This window comes from Belonocnema kinseyi, chromosome 1 (genome assembly GCF_010883055.1).
Source record: "Belonocnema kinseyi isolate 2016_QV_RU_SX_M_011 chromosome 1, B_treatae_v1, whole genome shotgun sequence".
NCBI classification, from domain to species: Eukaryota; Metazoa; Arthropoda; class Insecta; order Hymenoptera; family Cynipidae; genus Belonocnema; species Belonocnema kinseyi.
Genome location: NC_046657.1, coordinates 178152280 through 178171784, shown reverse-complemented (window position 1 = coordinate 178171784; position 19505 = coordinate 178152280). Strand labels below are relative to the sequence as shown.

Below are 19505 nucleotides of genomic sequence, written 5' to 3'. Positions count from 1 at the left end.
GCGAACGATAATTGTTTTTTAACGTGTTGGTCTTCGACATTTATTAGGATAATACTGAGCTTCGTAGTACTTGCACTGACAGTCAAGGGTTTCGGTGGACGGCCATCGAAGGCTCGAAGCTGGGCATTATGCTTCCTTGGAGGTCATCGTGGTCGTGAAGAGGACGCCCTCTGTTTCTTTGGAGATCAACGAGGTGGCGGAAAGACTTTCGGTTTGCTTTTCTTCTCCGCAGAATGTCGTGGGGGTTTCAGTCGCGGGGACTCCCGTGACTTTTCCTCTAGAGGTATGGTCAGCCGGCTCTGGTATTGTGAACTTTTTCTAAACATCCTTGGTACTTATTTTCAGGGAAACAATTTTGGTCGATATCACTGGCGAGAGAGGACCCAGAAGAAATTATTAGGTTTTGCGATTTTTTAGAACCCGGGTATCCTAGCATCTTGGGAGGACCCGGAGTAAATTATTAGGTTCTTCGATTTTTTTAAACACGGGTATCCTGGAAGCTTGGAAGGACCAGGAGGTAATGATTAATTTTCGCGATTTATTTAAACCAAGGTATCCTCGCAGTTCTTGAGACCTCGGAAGTTTTTAAGTCTCGTGATATTTTAAAACCCGAATAACCTCGCAGCTTGGGAGAACCTGAAAAGAGTTCTTTAGTTTAGCGATATTTTTCAACCAGAGTATCCTCGCAGCTTGGGAGGGCCCGAAGGATATTATCAAATTTCGCGAGTTTACTTAAACCCCAAGTATCCTTGCAGTTTTTAAGATCACCCACAATAAATTATTAAGTTTTGTGATCTTTTTCAACCCAGTTCTCCTCGCAGCTTGGGAGGACCCTGAGAAAAATATTAAGTATATTGAGTTATTTTTAAACTCGGTGATCTGCGCACTTTCGAAGGACCGGCATGTTATAGCGCACTGGAGATTTTGGAAGAGAACAATAAACTTACAGTAGAAGTGTCCGTTGCAAAATTTGCCCGAAGGCAGAAGTAAAAGTTTCGCCGCGCATTATCTTCGTGAACGTTTCGGGAGCGACTTCCTCGCTGGGTAACAACTAGAATTGAACTGAAATTGCGAGCAAGTCGCTTTCGTTCATCAAGTTGGGGGTACATTATTTGCCTCGAGTGGAGTGGTTGAAGCATGGTAAATATTTAAGTACCTATAGTAGCCATTTTGACAAATGGCCAAGAAAAAAAGTAAATTATTTCAAGACGTTGCTTAAAAGTCCTAATATTGTCTTACACTTTCTGCTTCAATTATTTTAACCATCTTGCCTACCGAATCTTCAACCATACCCTGATTACAAATTCTGTAGCGATCTCCAGTATAGGTGGAAATGGATAATTCGAGATGCAGTAAATATAATAATAATTTGGTATTCTGTCACATAAACGCCGATGCTTAACTAATGCTTGGAAAAAGATAACATGAAATATGGAAACAAACTGTTGATCTAAAAATTATTTTTTAAATCTATGCAAGCAGCCGATCCAAGAGCACTCATTCCTTGGTTGGGACCCTGGGTTCTAGGTTGGGACACGATAGCAAAATGTTCATTTATGAATAAGTGACTGAACTAAAGTAATAAAATATATAATAAAGGAGTAATAAATCCAGAAAATCTATAGGGGAAACAAGGTTTTATGGTTTTTATGATTTTTTCCTGAAAAAATTGTCATTTTTGCTAGTGCTCGATTTTTCACCAGGTAATGACTTTTTGTCCATTAAAATTAATAATAGGTAGTAAATTGAAAGAAAAACGACTTCTGCCAAGTTAAGTTAATACACCTATGTAAAATTTTCATAAACATTATTTTTAAAAGATTAGAAACTTGCCTCAATGTCGCCTTTAATAAATATTGGAACATTTACAACATTGGAACTATTGTTTATGTCAGCTTTGGTCCTTGCGATCTGCTGTCATCGAGAGTGAAAGTAAAATGAAATGTAACGCGCGTGCGCGAAGTATCCTCCCCAAGGAAAATTCATGTGTTCCGACCAAGGAATATTGCATGTGTATAGAAAAAGATTTTTCACATATAGTTAGTAAGTATTTTTAAAAATATGAATGGTTATATTAAATTAATTAAATTCCCGGCAGGCAGCTATTTATTATCTTTCCAAAGTATTTCGATAGAATAATGAAACTTCACTGGAATAATACCATAAAATTTTACTTTAGATAGCTTTAAAGTTATTTGTATTCTTGTGTAGGAGTAAACTTAAAAAAATGATTTTCACTTCAGCCGTTTATGTATTGTAATAAAAGAAAACTTAAATAATTTTCTCAGATTCTTAATGCTTAATCTATAAAATTTATCTTTGCGGTCCTAAGCAAAGACCGTCCCAACCAAGAGCACTCCCCCCTATATACTTGTGTTTGTTCAAAGGGCGTATTCTGATATACAACATCTTTTACCTTTTTGTGTTATTGAAAACTTATATAATGGGGTAAACTTTTTTTCTCAAAGGTATGACCGAGGACAGTAGAAGGAAATTTGTTTACCATATCAAAATATTTATTTATTAATTTATAAACGTGCTTTTACAATTTATCACAAAAATTTTGAAACTGCAGGCGCAGGTAATTCCGACCCATCTGTATATTAGAAACATAAAATCAAAAAGATTCTTAATCTGGGACCCCTTTGTTTTGGCCTGTATCTCATTTTTTCTATTTCAATGTAAATTAACAAAATGACGGCATTTTTTGCAACAGTAACGAAAAAAACCCGTTTTTCGCGCCATAAATGAAACAAAATTAAAGGTTAGAATCAAAATTTTAACATGATCGAGGTACGAGCGGTAGCCATAAGTGTGCCGAGCGTTGTATTAAATTTTAAAATTTCAAGCTGATCGGTTTAGCCAATTTTTAGAAAAAAACCTGCGCCAGTTGAAGACGTTTCGTTTTGAAAAAAACGAGTTTAAAGTTTTTTAACGGCCCTGATTTTTTCATGTTTAGAAACTTTCAATTAAAGTCCAAAGCCATTCAGGCCATCGTCGAAACCGGACTTAAATCGGAAAACTAGTGTACTTGGAAACAGGGTGTCCCACCACCTTTGTGCCGACCGGCAACCACAAATAGAAAATAATAAAGAATAACACAAAAATTCATATGCAAAGATGTTCTGCGGTGCAACAAAGTTCCGTGTATGTGTGCCCATTATGCACCCCTGCGCGAAGTGTGAGTGCAGGCGGTAGCTCGCGGCAGCTGCAATCATACTTCACGCTGCTGCACACCTACACGGAACTTTGCTGCTGCGTAGTTGCTAAACTATGTTCCGCAGAACATTTTCGCATTTTATTTTTCACCTGATTTTTTAATTTTATATTTGTGGTTGCTGGCTATCACAGAGGTGATGGCACACCCTGTATATGGACGCAGGTATAAACATGAAACAGGTGTCCCGAATATTGGGTCCTTATAACTGCTCTGAAACTCGAGCGCGCGCAATTTCGTCCTCTATTATGAAGCGTTATTACTAGTCAAGAACGAAGGAGTCTCCTAAACCGACTATAAGATATTAATTCTATAGCCATAAACTATCGAAAAATACAACAACAAAAATTCGATTTTTTTACCCATCACATCGGAATACTCTCTTAAAGAGGAGATTTTAATCTTTCATTTAGCGAAGTTTCAATTTTCCTTCCATTGACTTCCCTGAATCATACAGAGAGGGTAAGTTGTAAATAGAAAATTGGTAAAAAGTGGGAAATAGATTCTAAATGGTTTTTGAAACTTCTTCCGCTACAAGGTTGTTGACTCGTTATGAGGCGAATTTTCTTTATTTTTTAACACATCCTATTTTGATTCGTATTTAATCCAATAATCCCCCCTGCATTTTTAGGTTATTTTAGCTGCTCGTGTGCATGATGAAGTGCGCTCTTTAAAAATGCATGTGTGACATCGGAGTTCCGTCCTTTCACATAAGTAAATCTTGCATACGTACACTAAACCACCGCAAACTATTTGTGTGATCTAGGGTAAGCCTACCCAAAGAGTGGTAATCTGGTCTGGGTCGTGGATCTAAGGTATCAGGCTTTCAAGAGATTCCACGTACATATACAAATTATCTTTCCTGAAGGATCTTATTGAAGAAAAAATAAATATTATGTTTAGATAAATAACTAAATCCTTGGAATTCAGTTCAAGTAGTAAAAAAATGTTGAGATATAGTTGTTATACTGCTTTCTTGGTGCGCGATACATTCAAAGCTATTTCCGCTTTTGCTTGCATAATAATTTAATTATTAATAACCATCTAAACTATTACTCTTCCATTTAACCTGTGACCAAGCATTCGATATATTGTGAGTTCAATCTGGAAACCGCCAAAAGAAGGCTGCAAAGACATCGTCTCTAAAAGTTGAAGACACAGGGTTCCGAATATGCTTTATCAAAGAATAAAGAGGTTTGTTACACATTAAGACGAGATTCACTCTACGATTTAAGTGATTTACAATCTTTTTCCTAATGTGCATGTTGTAGAGTATTATGGCAGTTGATGTACAAATTTAATGGAATAGTCTGAACAAATAAGTGTTTTCACTCTTAACTGTATGTTCAAGCCACTGACCTTCTGGGTATTGACAAGAATATGATATTAGAAGATATCGGAAGAAGATTAAATTTTATGCTGAGTATCCTTATGAGGTGGTAAAGAGGCTGCAACAGTGGTATAAGATAGTGGCCCAAGTAATAATTTCCTACTTTTAGGATACGTTTGTATGGCATATTATATTTCTGTCCTATTCGGTGTATCTAGCGATCGTTTCCCTATATACGACCCACGGAATTTCCGCTTGTTGATTACAGTTTCTCATTGTAGAAATAAAACACAGTGGTACAAGGGAAAATATAAAAACTTAAGGCAACTGTACATTGACAACCGGTTCATAAATGTACCTAATTACAATGGGCCAGCGTATGCCCTCCCGTGGTCAAAAAATGGGCCATGGGCAGAACAATTGACACAAAAATAAAAGTAATATTAGATGAGAACATTTTATTAAAAGATAATTTTTTATACAAGCGAATTTCACTTTTCAATTGCTTAAACCGTAATTGTTTGAACAGTATATTAAATTTTCTGAGTTTTGGTTAAACTGATGACGTCATTCGATACTACGAAAAAATAACACAAACTACAAGTGTTGGATCATTTTTGCCTCCACCCCATTTATTACTCATTACAAATAAATGCTGGAAAGTGGATCATAGTATGAAAATGTTTATATATATCGTATAGCTTGAAACGACTACATCAAATATATATTTATATAATTAAAAATTTGTCATAAGGCCAACTACAGGATTTCGCCGGGAGCGGGTGCTAATCTGAAAAAATGCACCCGCTCCCAGCGAAATCGCGGTAAAATTTCAGCTACAACCACGTCTCACGACCGTGAGATAGGTGAGTGAAAGATGAGTGAAAGCTTGGTACTTCCAAGAGCGCCGATGATAAGGACGATTAGTTTAACAGAATATTCCGGGTATAATCGTTGCAACTCCCTTACGAGGTCGCTGCACCTCGCTTTCTTTTCATTCTCCTTGGCTATGATGTTTTTGTCAGCTGGTGCCGAAAATTCGATAACGAACATGGTTCGCTTCTCGAAGTCAAGAAGAACCATTTGGGTCAGTGAAAATCGCCAAGGCTTATTTAAAGCGAGGAAAACTTAATGGCGATTTTCAATTTTAGCAGGCTTAAATGCATTGGAAAAATATAGGGTCACTAAATGCCAAAAATGTTGTTTTTTTTTGCTTTGAACACTAGTGTGGTAGGCCTATAACATATGACATATTAAGTACGTGTTCCCAGCGCCTAATCGTCTAAGCCAGCGTTTCCCAAACTTTTTTCGTACTTTTCAGGGAGAAGCAGGGCCGCCACCCTACAATTCTTTCACAATACTGGAACCCAGGGGTGGATACTTGACCACCGGTCAAGGGAGCGGTTGCACGCTTAACGCGACCTTTCCATTTTTAGAGAAGTAGAGTCGGCTGGGAAAAATTGAAATGTTATAAAATGTTAATAAATTAAATTTTAATCAGCTGAATCAATTTCCTGATATAATTTTGAGAAAAGTAAAAAATAGATGATTAAATTCGGTTCATATTTTCAATACCAGTTAAGAGTTCTTGTAATTTTGCATTCACTTAAAGATTTACTTAATTACTAGAAATATTAACCAATTTTCATCAACTTTTTTTTCTTAAATTACATTAGGAAAATGATTCTGCTAATTAAAAGTGAAATGCGCCACACCTTTATAAAGTAAGTTATTGGAATAGCCCTGAATCTCATGATTTGGAAATCGATGGTCTAAGCTATCGAGGCTCCCATCTATTATTATAGATACTCTTACTTATAGATTCTATTCTGAATCAATCTTCAGCTGAAGAAAACAATATCGACGTGCCACAAAGGCCCTGAATATCCCATAAGATTAACATGGGAAAATTTTGGTTTTCGGAAAAATGGGATTCAGGTTTCTGGATTTAAATTTAGCTTGCGGGAGATATTAAGAATTTGTTGGGGAGTCTCCAATCAACCATTTCCATGAAATTACTTAAAAATTTGGTGTCGCCCCCCCCCCCCCCCCCCCCCCCCGCCCTTGTGGAGCCCTAAAAATGCCCCAAAAACTGAAATTGACATTTTGGTCCAAAATTGACATATAAATGTTCTTTTTTCCCTTTTTTGTAATAAATCATTTTTGGTTTGTCAATTTAAATGTTTTTAAGTATTCGTCAACTAATTAACAATTGATTAAACAATTTATTTTTGTTTAAATAATTTTTTTTTGCACTGAATCATTGAAAGTTAGATTTTGTATGTTTTATTAGACAATTGGACATTTTTAGGAATAATGATCTTTGTTTAAAGCATTTAGTATTTGTTTAAACAATTAATTATTCTTTGATTGTAACTTTTTCTTAAAAAAAGGTATAAAACTCTAGATTAAAAAAATCAGTTAGCTTTTCTGCTTATTACTAAATATCTACGTCATTTAGATACGAGTACCTTATTTTGTAATATATTCTTATTTGTTTGAATACATTTTTGAAATTTCTGTTTTTTTTGCAATTATTGTGGTAATTTTGCATTGTTAAGAGCAAAATTTTTTGTTTTAACTTTTAGTGACTTTAAAAAAACACAACAAATTTTGAATTCCTTTGGGAGCACTAACAGCTTATCTTCGTTATCAACATAAAGCAAAATCTTACTTTGAGCTTTTAGAGGACAAACGAGTGTATCAATGTGGGTGATTTAAAGGAAAAAATTATAAAAATAATTTCAGACCGACAAAATTGAATGTGATTTTTATAGAATGAAGTCTTACTACAAAAATAAATTGTTCATGACCGATGCAAAACATTTTATGAACAAATATTATTTATTTAAAGCATTTGTTTGACGTTTAAATATTTAACAATAAGCGATATTTTTAGTTGAGTTGAGAGAAAAATTCAGATTTTTTAATCACAATTTCCGATAAAATGTTACATTAATATTTAATAAATTCATTAAACAAGTCTATAATGGTTTAGACAAAAAAATTTGTTCTTTACAATGACTAATCACCACAATAATTGTAGAAAAACAGAAATTGCAAACATTTATTTTTGAAAAAAATTGTTTAAACAAACAAAATTTATTACAAAATAAGGTACTAGTTTATAAATGACGTGGATATTTAATAATAAGCAGCAAAGCTAACTAAATTTAAAAAACTAGAGTTTTATACCTCTTTTTAAGAAAAAGTTAAAATTAAATAATAATAAATTATTTAAACAAATACTAAATGATTGAAACAAATATCATTATTTCTGAAAATGACCAATTGTCCAATCAAACATAAAAAATCTACCTTTCAATGAGTGAGTACAGAAAAAATTATTTAACAAAAAATAAATTGTTTAAACAATTTTTAATTAGTTGAAAAATATTTAAAACCATTCCACTTAACAAACAAAAATAATTTATGGCAAAAAAAAGGGAAAACAGAGCATTTGTGTGTCAATTTTGGGCCAAAATGTAAATTTCAGTTTTTTGGGACATTTTTGGGGCTCCACAGGGGAGGGGGGAGGGAGGCATTAAAATTTAAAGTAATCTAATGGAAATGATCAATTGGAGACTCCCCAATAAATCCTTAACCCATTAACGTCACAAGCACACTTTTTTTAACTACCCATTTCTCTAAAACATTTCACTATGAAAACGTCTGTCAAAAAATTCGAGAAGTACCTATCCTACTATTTTCAAGATCGCTCTTTCTAATGGTGCAATCAAAATTACATAAAAATATGGTCTTTTAAACTATTTTTGCAAATTTAAAAAAAACACGAATTTTTCAGGCCTGTTTTTTTTCACATTTTCGATACCTCGCTGATTACGAATCTGCTATTATTTTTGCAAAATTAATTTGTTTAAACATTTTTTTAAAACAAATTACTGCAAAAAATTAGAATTTTTTAATTTACTTGCAGAATCGTATTCTACGGAAAAAAATACGTCGAAAATATTTGTAGTAAATTTCAATTATTTAAATAATTAAGTTAATATCAGCAAATATCAATTTTCTATATCCAAATACATTGTTACATATCGTTTTCTAGGGTTTGGGGTCGCTGATGACGAATTTGATATTAATTTTTCAAAATTATATTGTACAAACAATATGTTGGACAGCGTATGCATAACTGTCACTACATTCCAAAAACTATTTCGTGAGTCTGTAATCTAAGGAAAAATTTAGTTATTTATTCGTCGAAAACTTCATTTTATTTGTTGTTATCTTTTCAAACAGGAATTCCCTTGAATAATTTAACATGTTCTGCCATCGTTGAGCCCAAATGATGTTACCCGATTCCCACCACGAGGAGGTACATGTCACCGAGAATCATCTTTTTTACAAAATTTTTTTTTCAAATTTTTATAATTTTTTGTTTGTTTGCTTGAAGTTGTTTGAAACTTTTCATGCAAAAGTATGCTTGACACTCTTTGCAAGATTTCACGGTTCTTACTTCGCACTTCTCGTATGAGCAATACTTTTTGAATCCTGTGTTTTCGAGAGTATTATTTGAATGTTTATTTCCTGACACATTGGAAGCAATTAAACATTTTTCACAAATTTTCATGGTCTAATGAAAATGGTCCATGTCCATTTCTTGGCTCGAATTATTGGCATCAAGTTGCTGCAGTGCTGATCGTGTAGGTCGACTCCACCCATAAAATTGTTATAAACTTTGAAGGCATTTGGAAAAGGTATTGCAGCTTTTCCTTGGCTTCCTTATCATAATGTGATACGTTCGAAGTAGGGGTGACGCCAGCAGCTGAAGAAAGAATCGAAACTGCTTTTGAATCGATAACTGTGACAAAATTAGTACCACTATTGCTATTATGCTAAATCTGTCTTAAGAAAAAAACTCCTGGATACGCCTGCCTTCATCCCCCCTAAGAATAACTAAAAATAGTTTCAAAACTTCTAAACTGGACCCGCAACAACCACAGAATACAAATGGTTAGAAAACTGCTTGAGTCAAGGTGCATAAAAAACTACCACAAAGGCAGTCACGTCGTGACTCAATCTACTCTCCATAAATCTAGTCAATGTGGCAGAATAGCAGCTGGACCGCAGAGATTCTACAGGAGACTTTGACTGGAAAGCGAGAAAATTTGATCTCTTTCGATCCGCAGATTTCTAAAATATTTCATCCCCTGCTATTAGAAGTAATAGCCATGGCAGGTCTAGGGGTGGTCTACTCATCAACTATAATATTAGATCCTCTGAAATTCAGTAAATCTCGATATCACCCAACTCCGTTTTTCTCAAGGTCTAATCTCGGTTGAACTGTTTTGCACTTGGTCTAGTTTATATTCCCCCTTGGATGACTTCAATGATTATCTAGAGAATCTTAATTTTAATTTTAATATTAATATTAATAATAATTTTAATTTTAATAAATTTTAATAATATTTTTAATTTTAATTTTAACATTATGCGTCGACAGAAAGTAAGAATTCTGGGCGTAAAAAGCTTAAATCATACCATACAACAAGTGAGAGTTCACAATCCTTAGTTTTTAAAGAGAATCATGTAAGAATGATTGATCAGCAATCTGGTTTGGAGCAGCATTGCGGAATAAACGTTTTATTCAAATAAATAACACTCCCTTTCCCACCGAGTATGTCACGCCTGCCCCGAAAGGGGAATGGCTTTGACGTTTATGTTGGGGGTAGCATTGCTACCGACAGGGTTTCTTATGCCAAATAGGCTGATAACGAAGCGGAGTGGGAGTAAGTAAGTAGAAATTGGTGCGTCTCTATTACGAAAATGCGAAGTTTAAAACGAAAATGAAAAAAGGATACAATTTAGGAACGAAATTTGCTGCAAAGTATCATAAAAACAAAAGGTCTCCCTAAGAGATCTTATCGTTCAGGTGAAGGACATCAGGACTAATCTGCACGTTACAGAACACCGAGCAATGGAGATTAAACAACAAGTTGATTTAGCATGGAAAACGACGGCAATGAACATCAGTTAGAGGAAGCCACGTCAAACGGTCCAGCAGGAGCAATTGATGTTCGTCCTCAAACTATTGATGATCCAACACTACTACATCCTCCAGAGGTGTGCGAGGTCTGTTCAAAAAATAAGGTGACTTTATAGTTTTCTCAAAAAATATTCATTTATTCCTCAATATTTATGTTGTCTCCTTCAAAGTAATCCCCCTCAGATATAATACACTTGTGCCAAAGCTTTTTCCAATAATCGAAGAACTTCTGATAATCATTTTGTGGTATAGCCTTGAGTTCTTTCAGCGATGCAGTTTTTATCTCCTCAATCATTGAAAATCGATGTCCTTTCATGGGTCTCTTCAGTTTTGGGAAAAGAAAAAAGTCACTGGCACTTGATTCCGGTGAATATGGAGGCTGAGGCATGACTGTGGTGCTGTTTTTGGACAGAAAATCTTTCACAAGCAACGATGAATGAGCAGGTACATTATCGTAATGCAAAAGCCACGAATTGTTTTTCCAAAGTTCCGCACGTTTTTTGCATATCACCTCTCGCAAACGGCGCATAACTCCTTATGGACCGAACGACCTCTTGGTAAGAATTCCTGATGCACTACGTCACGGCAATCAAAAAAGACAGTGAGCAAAACCTTCACATTTGACCGAACTTGGCGTGCTTTTTTCTGTCTTGGAGACTCAGGATGCTTCCACTGAGACGATTGGGCTTTAGTTTCGACGTCATAACCATACATCCACGATTCATCCCCAGTTATAACCCTTTTAAGAAAATCAGGATCATTATTGACTTCATTCAACATCTCCTGAGCAATGGTCATGCGATGGATCTTTTGATCAAAATTCAGCAGTTTTGGATCAAATTTCGCTGTCACACATCTCATGCCCAAAACGTCCAAAAAGATAGCATGGCATGAGCCAACCGATATGCCAACATGCTCAGAAACTTCTCTGATGGTAATTCGGCGATTTTTCAACACCATTTCTTCCACTGCTTGAACGTTTTCATCTGTTGTTGACGTGCTGGGACGTCCACGGCAAGGTTCGTCTTCGACATCCTCTCGGCCTTCTTGGAACAGCTTGTACCACTTATACACATTTTTCTGACTCAGAGTAGACTCACCGTATGCAACTGTCAACATTTCAAGAGTTTTAGAGCACTGGACACGCTATATAGCTATATAGTCAAAACTGTGAACATATGATCGTGACGAGTGTACCAACACAACAAAACAAAAAATTTGAAACTTGAATGTACGTAGCCCGCGAAAATTGAAAAGTCACCTTACTTCTTGAACACACCTCGTATGGCCTTATACAACCAGAGGTAGAGGTTTAGCAAACAAAAAAGCGACGGAAATGGACATACTATATGAACAGAGATGTTATGCGCCTTTATTTTTCGGCAAAGAAATGTGGGCAAAGTGTGAGGAGAGAATATTATAGTCTCTTATTACTTAAATAGCCAGGGCTAGCCACCAAAATAAATGAGCAGAATCAGGCAGATCAAAAACGCTCAATATCTGTAAACAGACTGCTTTTGGCTGTTGAAATAGCTGCTATCAAAATGGAAGTGGAACAGCAGCTTCCTATTGATGAACTTGCCTTGGAAGATGTGGATAACGAAGACTTGATTGATGTTGAAGGCATAGGTGCTAGGGATAATGAACATAGTGTACCCGATCCATTAGAACCACATCCAGATATTACTAATGATGATGTGGATAGGGAAATCCCAGAAAAACTACTGCATTTGGAAAGGAATTTTGGTCGTGCTTTACTAGAAATCAGGTTGGTTATGGAAGTCAGCAAAGTAAGGTACGAATTGGGTCGATTAACCTAATATAAAAAAGGAAATAGAACCAGAAAGCTGATAAACCATGTTACTAAAATCATCCACCCTCGACACATCGAGACATTAACACCAGCAATATTGGATGAAATTTTAGACGCTCGACGACAGAGACTTGATGTTCTTACTGCCAGCCCCAATTATTTGGATGAAGACACAAATGATTTGGATAAAACTAGACTTAATTTAAGGACATATTTTAAACATTATAAATACAGATTGTTAGTTGACACCGGTGCAACTCACTTCTTTTTTGGTGAAAAAATGTTAAACAAATTAAAAAAATTAGATTACAAAATTAAAAAAAAAAATGAGACGCTTATGGCCGCAAATGGCCAAAGTAAGAATTCTGCGGGTAAAAAACTTAAATCACACCATACAATAAGTGAGAGTTCATAATCCTTAGTTTGTAAAGAGAACCATGCTAGAATGATTGATCAGCAACCTGGGTCGGAGCAGTGTTGCGGAACGAATGTGTTATTTAAATAAATAAAACGGGAATTCTGGATCAATCAAAAAATTGTATATCCCTTTCTCAAATCATTTCTTTCCCCACCGAGTGAATCAAGCCTACCCCGAAAGGGAAATGGCTTAATGGTTTGATAATAATATTAACAATGTACTTGAAAAGTGTGATATATTAAAAAAACTATCAGTCTAGCAACACGCTTGCAGTTCATCATTTTTATGATATGCGTCATGTTTCAGAAAATTAAACATAAAGAGTTAATTTTAGCATTAAAATGTCCTATCATTCAATATAGTGTAGATGTTATCCATGCCAATCAAGTTTGGTAAATTTAGCCATTTACCGTTTTCCGTGACCGTATTAACATGCACCATTTTATCTCTGAGCATACTTTTTTCCTAGAAATTATTTAATTTTACTATTGCAAATTGTACCGTGTACAAGGAAAATTATAATTACTGCTATTGTACGTAATAATATTCACTATATTCTACAAAAAATTCGTTCAAACGATGCATGTTAAATGGTTAATCTACCCATTTACTTCTTTTTGTGATTTAATTGCAACATAAAAGTAAAATTTTAAATAGCCATTTAATGTATTTTAATACGTAATGCGCACTTGGAAATCTAATCGTCCTTATCGTCGGCGCCCTTGAACACGTCAAGCTTTCACTGGTTAATAGCCCAAAAAGCATCCCTGCGCCTTTGCGCACGTGAGTTCGCCCTCTCTTCATGTTTTCGGTGGCAGAAGGCAACGGTCGACTTTTGGTATCGTCTGCCACTGACGAACTGTGAATTTGTTAAATGCCGTATCCCTGTGTTCCTTATCGGCTCCCCTTGAATCTTCGTCCTCTGAATTTTCACTCGACACTGGCTCATCACATTTACTGCTCGGCGCTGACTTGGGCTTTATTACATTTATGTTCTAAGTTGGGTTCTTGATTTGAGGGTAGCGTTTGAAATCGCAGCCGCGCGACATAATTAAGTTAGTTTTTGGGCTTCGGCGAGATCCCATAAATTTTGTCTTCGTTAGGTATAAGAAGAGCAGTAAAAACCAAGAACTCAAATCACTGAACGGGTAACCGTTGTGGTTAACGAAACTTAAAATAGAAATCGTGCCGTTTAAGAAGATAATTAAAATATATATAATTTCATGAGAAATTCGTACATTTTAATGCATCGTATGGCTTTCAGCTTACAGCAGAGTACCGTACGAGTCGAGTGAACTCAGCGCAGCCCAGTCTGTGTGCTTTTGCACTTTCAAAAAGTTAGCTGCCATAACTAACATTTTCAAAACAGAAAATACAACGAGCGCAGTAACGTTGGAAGTAAGATGTTCTTGTTGAAATCCTGAGCACAGTCCGTGTAGGCCTCATGTATTAGTAGGAATAAGTGGGAAGTCATTTTACTGCCCGAAATTTTGTTGTTTTCAAATGAAAAGATTAAAGTGTATGATTTCTGTATTTTATTATGTCCGCTACTATTTTACACTTTTGCTTGAGAACAACACCTTATCAAAGTTACTAAATTTTGTTGTTCGTTTTCAGTGTGCAAACGTTGGCGTGCAGTGAGTCAAGAATCATGGCGTGCTTATAGACATCTTGATCTATCCCAAGCAAGTTGGGGCTTCACAAAAATCAACAAAAAGAATTACGTTGATACTCCGACACTACGAAAAATTTTACTACGCTGCGGTCGCTTCCTGAATCATATCGATTTTTCCTTACCCTCACATCGCCTGAGTCAAAGTACTCTAACAATTATTGGTAAATTGTGCCCAAACCTACAAATTGTTGACCTTTCATCGCTAAACGTATCTTCGTCTGGCATACTTTCTCTTACTTCAAGTTGCTCCAACATAACAAAATTTACTTTGGGCTCTAGCACAAACTCCTGCGACAATGATCTTTTGCAACTTTTTGCGAAAAATCGACAACTCAAATATCTGAAGATTACTTCCAATTCTACCACTGGAAAGTGTTTGTTAAATCTACCAGCAGACTCAATTGAGGAGATTATTTTCACGGAGTGCAACGGGATTTCACCCTCCCATTTTTTGAACGTAAGACAAATATATGATTATTTTTAGTAAAATACGCGTAGCTAAAAGAAGACTTATTAGGTAGAATATTATTAATAGAAAATTTATTTAATAAATGTATATACAAAATTACAGTTTTCTTGTCTAATTGTCCCTCTTTGTGAAAGTAGGGATGAAACGTTGAGCGCATTGCACCTAAAATATATAGTTTTATTAAAGGAGAAAATGGTTTAAAAAATGTCTCTGTCAGCTTTGGTTTGGACATGTCAGGAATTTAGTGGTAGTTAAAAGTAAAACAGAAAACACATGTCTTAAAAAAAATGTATAGCTGCATGGGGACTAAGAGAAGATATTTCCCATGAATTTGAGTCTTATGAGCCCTATTAGCAGTTCTATAACGTCAGGCTGATGGCCTATATTGTTTAAAAAAATTTCCGAAGAAATCCATTTTCTCCAAAACGTGACCTGATAGAAAGATTTCGGTTTCAGTGTCTCAAAATGTATAGGCAAAAACTGCTGCTGATTCCAGTAAAGTTCTTCTTTTGAGCCCTGCGTATTTTTTATCATCTTTCGAAAATAATATAATTTTAGGATAATTCATACACTGTATATTATATTACATCGTTTTATTGAATACTAAAAAAAATGTGACATTCGGAAAGCTAAACTGTTAACAAAGCAGAGTTAAAATAGGTAACTGCGATTAGACTCTATACAAGTCACACCATATAAAGTATATAAAGTAGTTTTTTTTTTACTCTAGATTGATTAATTTGTACTCTGAGTAGAACAGGAATTAACTCGTATGTACTGATTATATAAAAGATGCAAAACAAGTTTTGAAGAGTTTAGGGTCCCTCTTTGTCGGTCATACTTTATGAGGTATTCACTTTTTCCAAGCAAAGATGAACATATCGATTTAAGTTTGAGATTGGAAATCATACTTAAATCTATGCTCTATGCAATGCAATTATACTTTTATCGAAACCAACTTTAAACGTGTTTTTTTAAGTGGTCTTTTTTTGAAGTTCAAAATTCAAAAGTGTCCGTGTGTCTTATTTTTAAATCGACAGAGTTTGTTCTACTACTTCTTCCTACTGACTTTCAAGTGTAAAATATTTCAAGTGCAGTTTGCGTGTACATTGTTTATAGCTAAAATCACAATAGGATAAAAAGATTCATGTTTCACATTTCTCCATATTATCCTTACTTCATGTCTTAGTTCGACATAATTATGGATCTTTATTGTATAGCTTACATACAAATTCCGGTTAAGTAGACAAGTAATTTCTATGATAAAGACTCTCCCGCCCTTTCTCTCGCACTTCACAATGCCGGGTCGATGGACTCAGAAAAATTAATATGTCTAGTTAGTAGCCTCCCTACATGAGATGTAGTATTCGTTTTGTAAAACGGACACAGAAATGCTTCTATAGACAAGCATCCATTCTGTTAATAGTATTAAGTTTAGGGCAAGACAAATATTGTATGCCACATTATTCACTTCATGTTGATCTAACGTTTTAAGGTCCTCGCCATGGATAGCCTTTCATCACCATTGCGATTCTAATTCTTGAGAGTTTCTGCCTTGACATGTAAGACCTCCTCTGGAAAAAATTATGATTAATTAATTATAATTAATTAAATTATAATTCGTAACAGATAAGGTATGATATTAATGCACAGTAATGAACATTGAATGATTAATTAGAAGCTCTTATGCGTATTAAAGTAGAAATTAAAAGGGTAAAACTGTATGCATAAAAAATTAAAATTTACAAAAGCTAAGAAAAACAGAAGGAAATTCGAAGATAAAATGTCGGATAATTAAATGTGAGAATTCACCAGTGAGTAATTTCAACAGTTTGGTTAGAAACAGTGTACAAATATTTAAAAAATAGATTTTTGAAATGATACAGGAAAGGTGCATTTCTAATATTATATGGTATTTTATTTCATAACCAAGCACCTCTCACTATAAATGACCTTTGAAGCTTACATGTTCCGTGCAAGGGAATCTTAATAATTGAATTCTTTTACGAAACTTAGAATGTGCTGGAAGGTCTTTGTCTACAGATTGGAAAAGGTTAAGTATATACTCAGGAGCTTTGTTCTGAAAAATAGTGCAGAGCAAATTACCCATCAAGAATTGTCTTCTCTTGGCAACATTAAACAAACCAGCCTTATGTCATCATATACATCATATACTAAGCAACTGTAGTCAAATTGGGGCAAGATTATACTTTAAACCAAAATTATCCGAGTGGATGTAGATAAAGAGTCCTTATTCCTATATACTTGTTGTAGAATACTGTATGTTTTCCTCGAGATGCTCTGTATCTATTCCTTCCAGGACAAGGTACGGTTAAGGAGATATCCCAGATCTTTAACCACTTCCGAGAAAGGGATAATGAGACTCTCAATACAAAGTGGCGAAAATGATGCCAGATTTTCAAGCGACGGAAATGAAATAGGTCCGACAACAATTGCCTGAGTTTTTCCCGGGTTAAGACTGAGTCCATTCTTCCAGGCCCAGAGAATAACGTGATCGATATACTTTTGAAATCGTCAGCATATTTGTGGTAGCTACAAAGTTGAAGTTCACTTCCAAGGTCAGAAGTGAACAAATTAAAAAGGAGGGGTGCCAGAATGGAACCCTGAGGAACACCACTCTTGACCTCCCACCAGTCAGAAGACCCATCGCTACTATTAATAATTCTGTGACACCGGTGATTAAAATAGGATTAGAAACATTTGATGAGAGAACTTGAGACGTTAAAATATTTTAATTTTTGTAGCTGTAACTTATGGTTAACCATATCAAAAGCCTTCGAAAAATCAAACAGGGCAACAATAGTGATCTCCCTATTATTGGTTGCTAATTTGAGTTCCATCGTTACTTTAAGGAAATCAGTGAGAGTGCTATGATTTTCCCGAAAACTCGATTGCATCGGGTCAGTGGCCCTAGATGTTTCGAGAAATTTGGAAAGTTGAAGGAGGAAAATTTTTTCAAGTGGTTTAGATAGTCCATATAAAAGTAGGTAAATTGCCCGAAAGTTTTACGGGGAAGTAGGTTTCGAAATTTTGGGAACTGGGCTAATATCTGCCTTTTTCCAGATATCTGGGAAGATATCGACCTGTAGGGAAGCATTATAAATATGAAAAAGAAAGGAAAGATAATTGGAAGGGCAAGTTTAATCATTTCGATTGATATTCAATCAGTTCCTATGGCGTTCGATTTGATTTTAAGTGCTTTTTCCAAAAGTATTTCAGGTGTGATGTCATCGAAAAAGAAGTCAGAATCATTAAATGTAGAATTAATATGGGTAGTGGAAAATCATGATGCTAAGTCTGGAACTGGGAACGTAAAAAAAGTCTTTAGAAGATCATTAGGCAGAAAATTACTATCTATAGATTCGTGCTTGGGCGGGATTATGTGTAAACGTCTAAGAAGATGCCAATTATCCTCTTTTTTGTCTCTATGCGCAATTTCGTTATAATTGTATTGATTAAACGCATCTCTAATCCTAGTTTGAACTAAGTTCCTAAGTTTACGAAATTTAGCTAGTATTATATTGCTTTTTATTCGTTTTGCAATTTGGCGCTTGCCATTACGTTCCCTCATCAGATTTTTAATTTCAGATGTGATCCAGGGTCAATTTTATTATTTATATCTGTATATAGTGATATTTTTTGCCAATCATACTTTATTAGGGGTTCGTCGAATATATATTCATCAATATTAAGGAGATTTCGCACCAGCCTTTGGGTTGGTATTTACTTTAAACTATAGGATAATCTAAACGTAATGTTAATGAAGTCGTGGTTAGGGAGAAAAGAGATGGCATGATGTTCGTGGGAGATTACCTTATCAATATCGTCTACAATCATTAAGTCAATACGAGTACTGGAACGATCAGTATAGTGAGTGGAATCGTGAGGTACAATCGAGAGCCCCGAAGACTACACCAAAGATTTGAGATATTTAGTATGATTGGAAGTGAGATTTAAGTTAGTGTTAAAATCTCCAGTAAGGATAATGCTGTTAAAGTTAGGAATAAGTGAAAAAATTACCGATTCAAGCTGTGTAACATAGGAGGCATTAGGTGGTTTATAAATTACTCCCACTAAAACACTATCGGAAGTTAACTTAACTTCAACACAGAGAAAGTCGGTCGTGGGATAGGTTGCCACTGGACTCACTTTAAACACAGTCCCACTAAGTCTGTTGTGCAGAAAAAGACAAACTCCACCACCCCTTCTCTCGTCTCTGTCTCTTCGAAAGAGCGAATAGTTGTCAATTGCAACGAGGCTAGAAGATATAATTGGAGTTAACCAGAATTCAGAAACAGCTATTATAAGGTAGGAACATGTGCTGAAAAAATGTTTAAATTCTAGAAAATGTGCCAAGAGAGACTGGGCGTTAACATGGTAAATGCTTAAGGAATCCATTGATATTTTAAGAGAAACATTACAATGTGAATACGATTAATAAAAGTAGTCAATTTGTGGAGTTGACTCAAGGCTAAATTAGCATAGTAGCAAATGCACATTAAAGCGTCAAATTCAGATCGGTATGCAGTTAATTACCATATGAATGATAATATAACTT

General features: G+C 35.1%; 1 protein-coding gene across 9 annotated transcripts in view; it reads left to right on the top strand.

Moving 5' to 3' along the window:
• The window catches only part of LOC117172776 (F-box/LRR-repeat protein 7-like), a 180274-nt gene that overhangs the window by 86822 nt on the left and 73947 nt on the right, over positions 1 to 19505 (top strand). For all 9 annotated transcript variants that reach the window (XM_033361030.1, XM_033360996.1, XM_033361047.1 and 6 more), the window contains one exon: positions 14400 to 14914. In XM_033361030.1, the coding sequence (XP_033216921.1) occupies positions 14400 to 14914 (515 nt within the window). The remainder of the gene's footprint in view (positions 1 to 14399; positions 14915 to 19505) is intronic.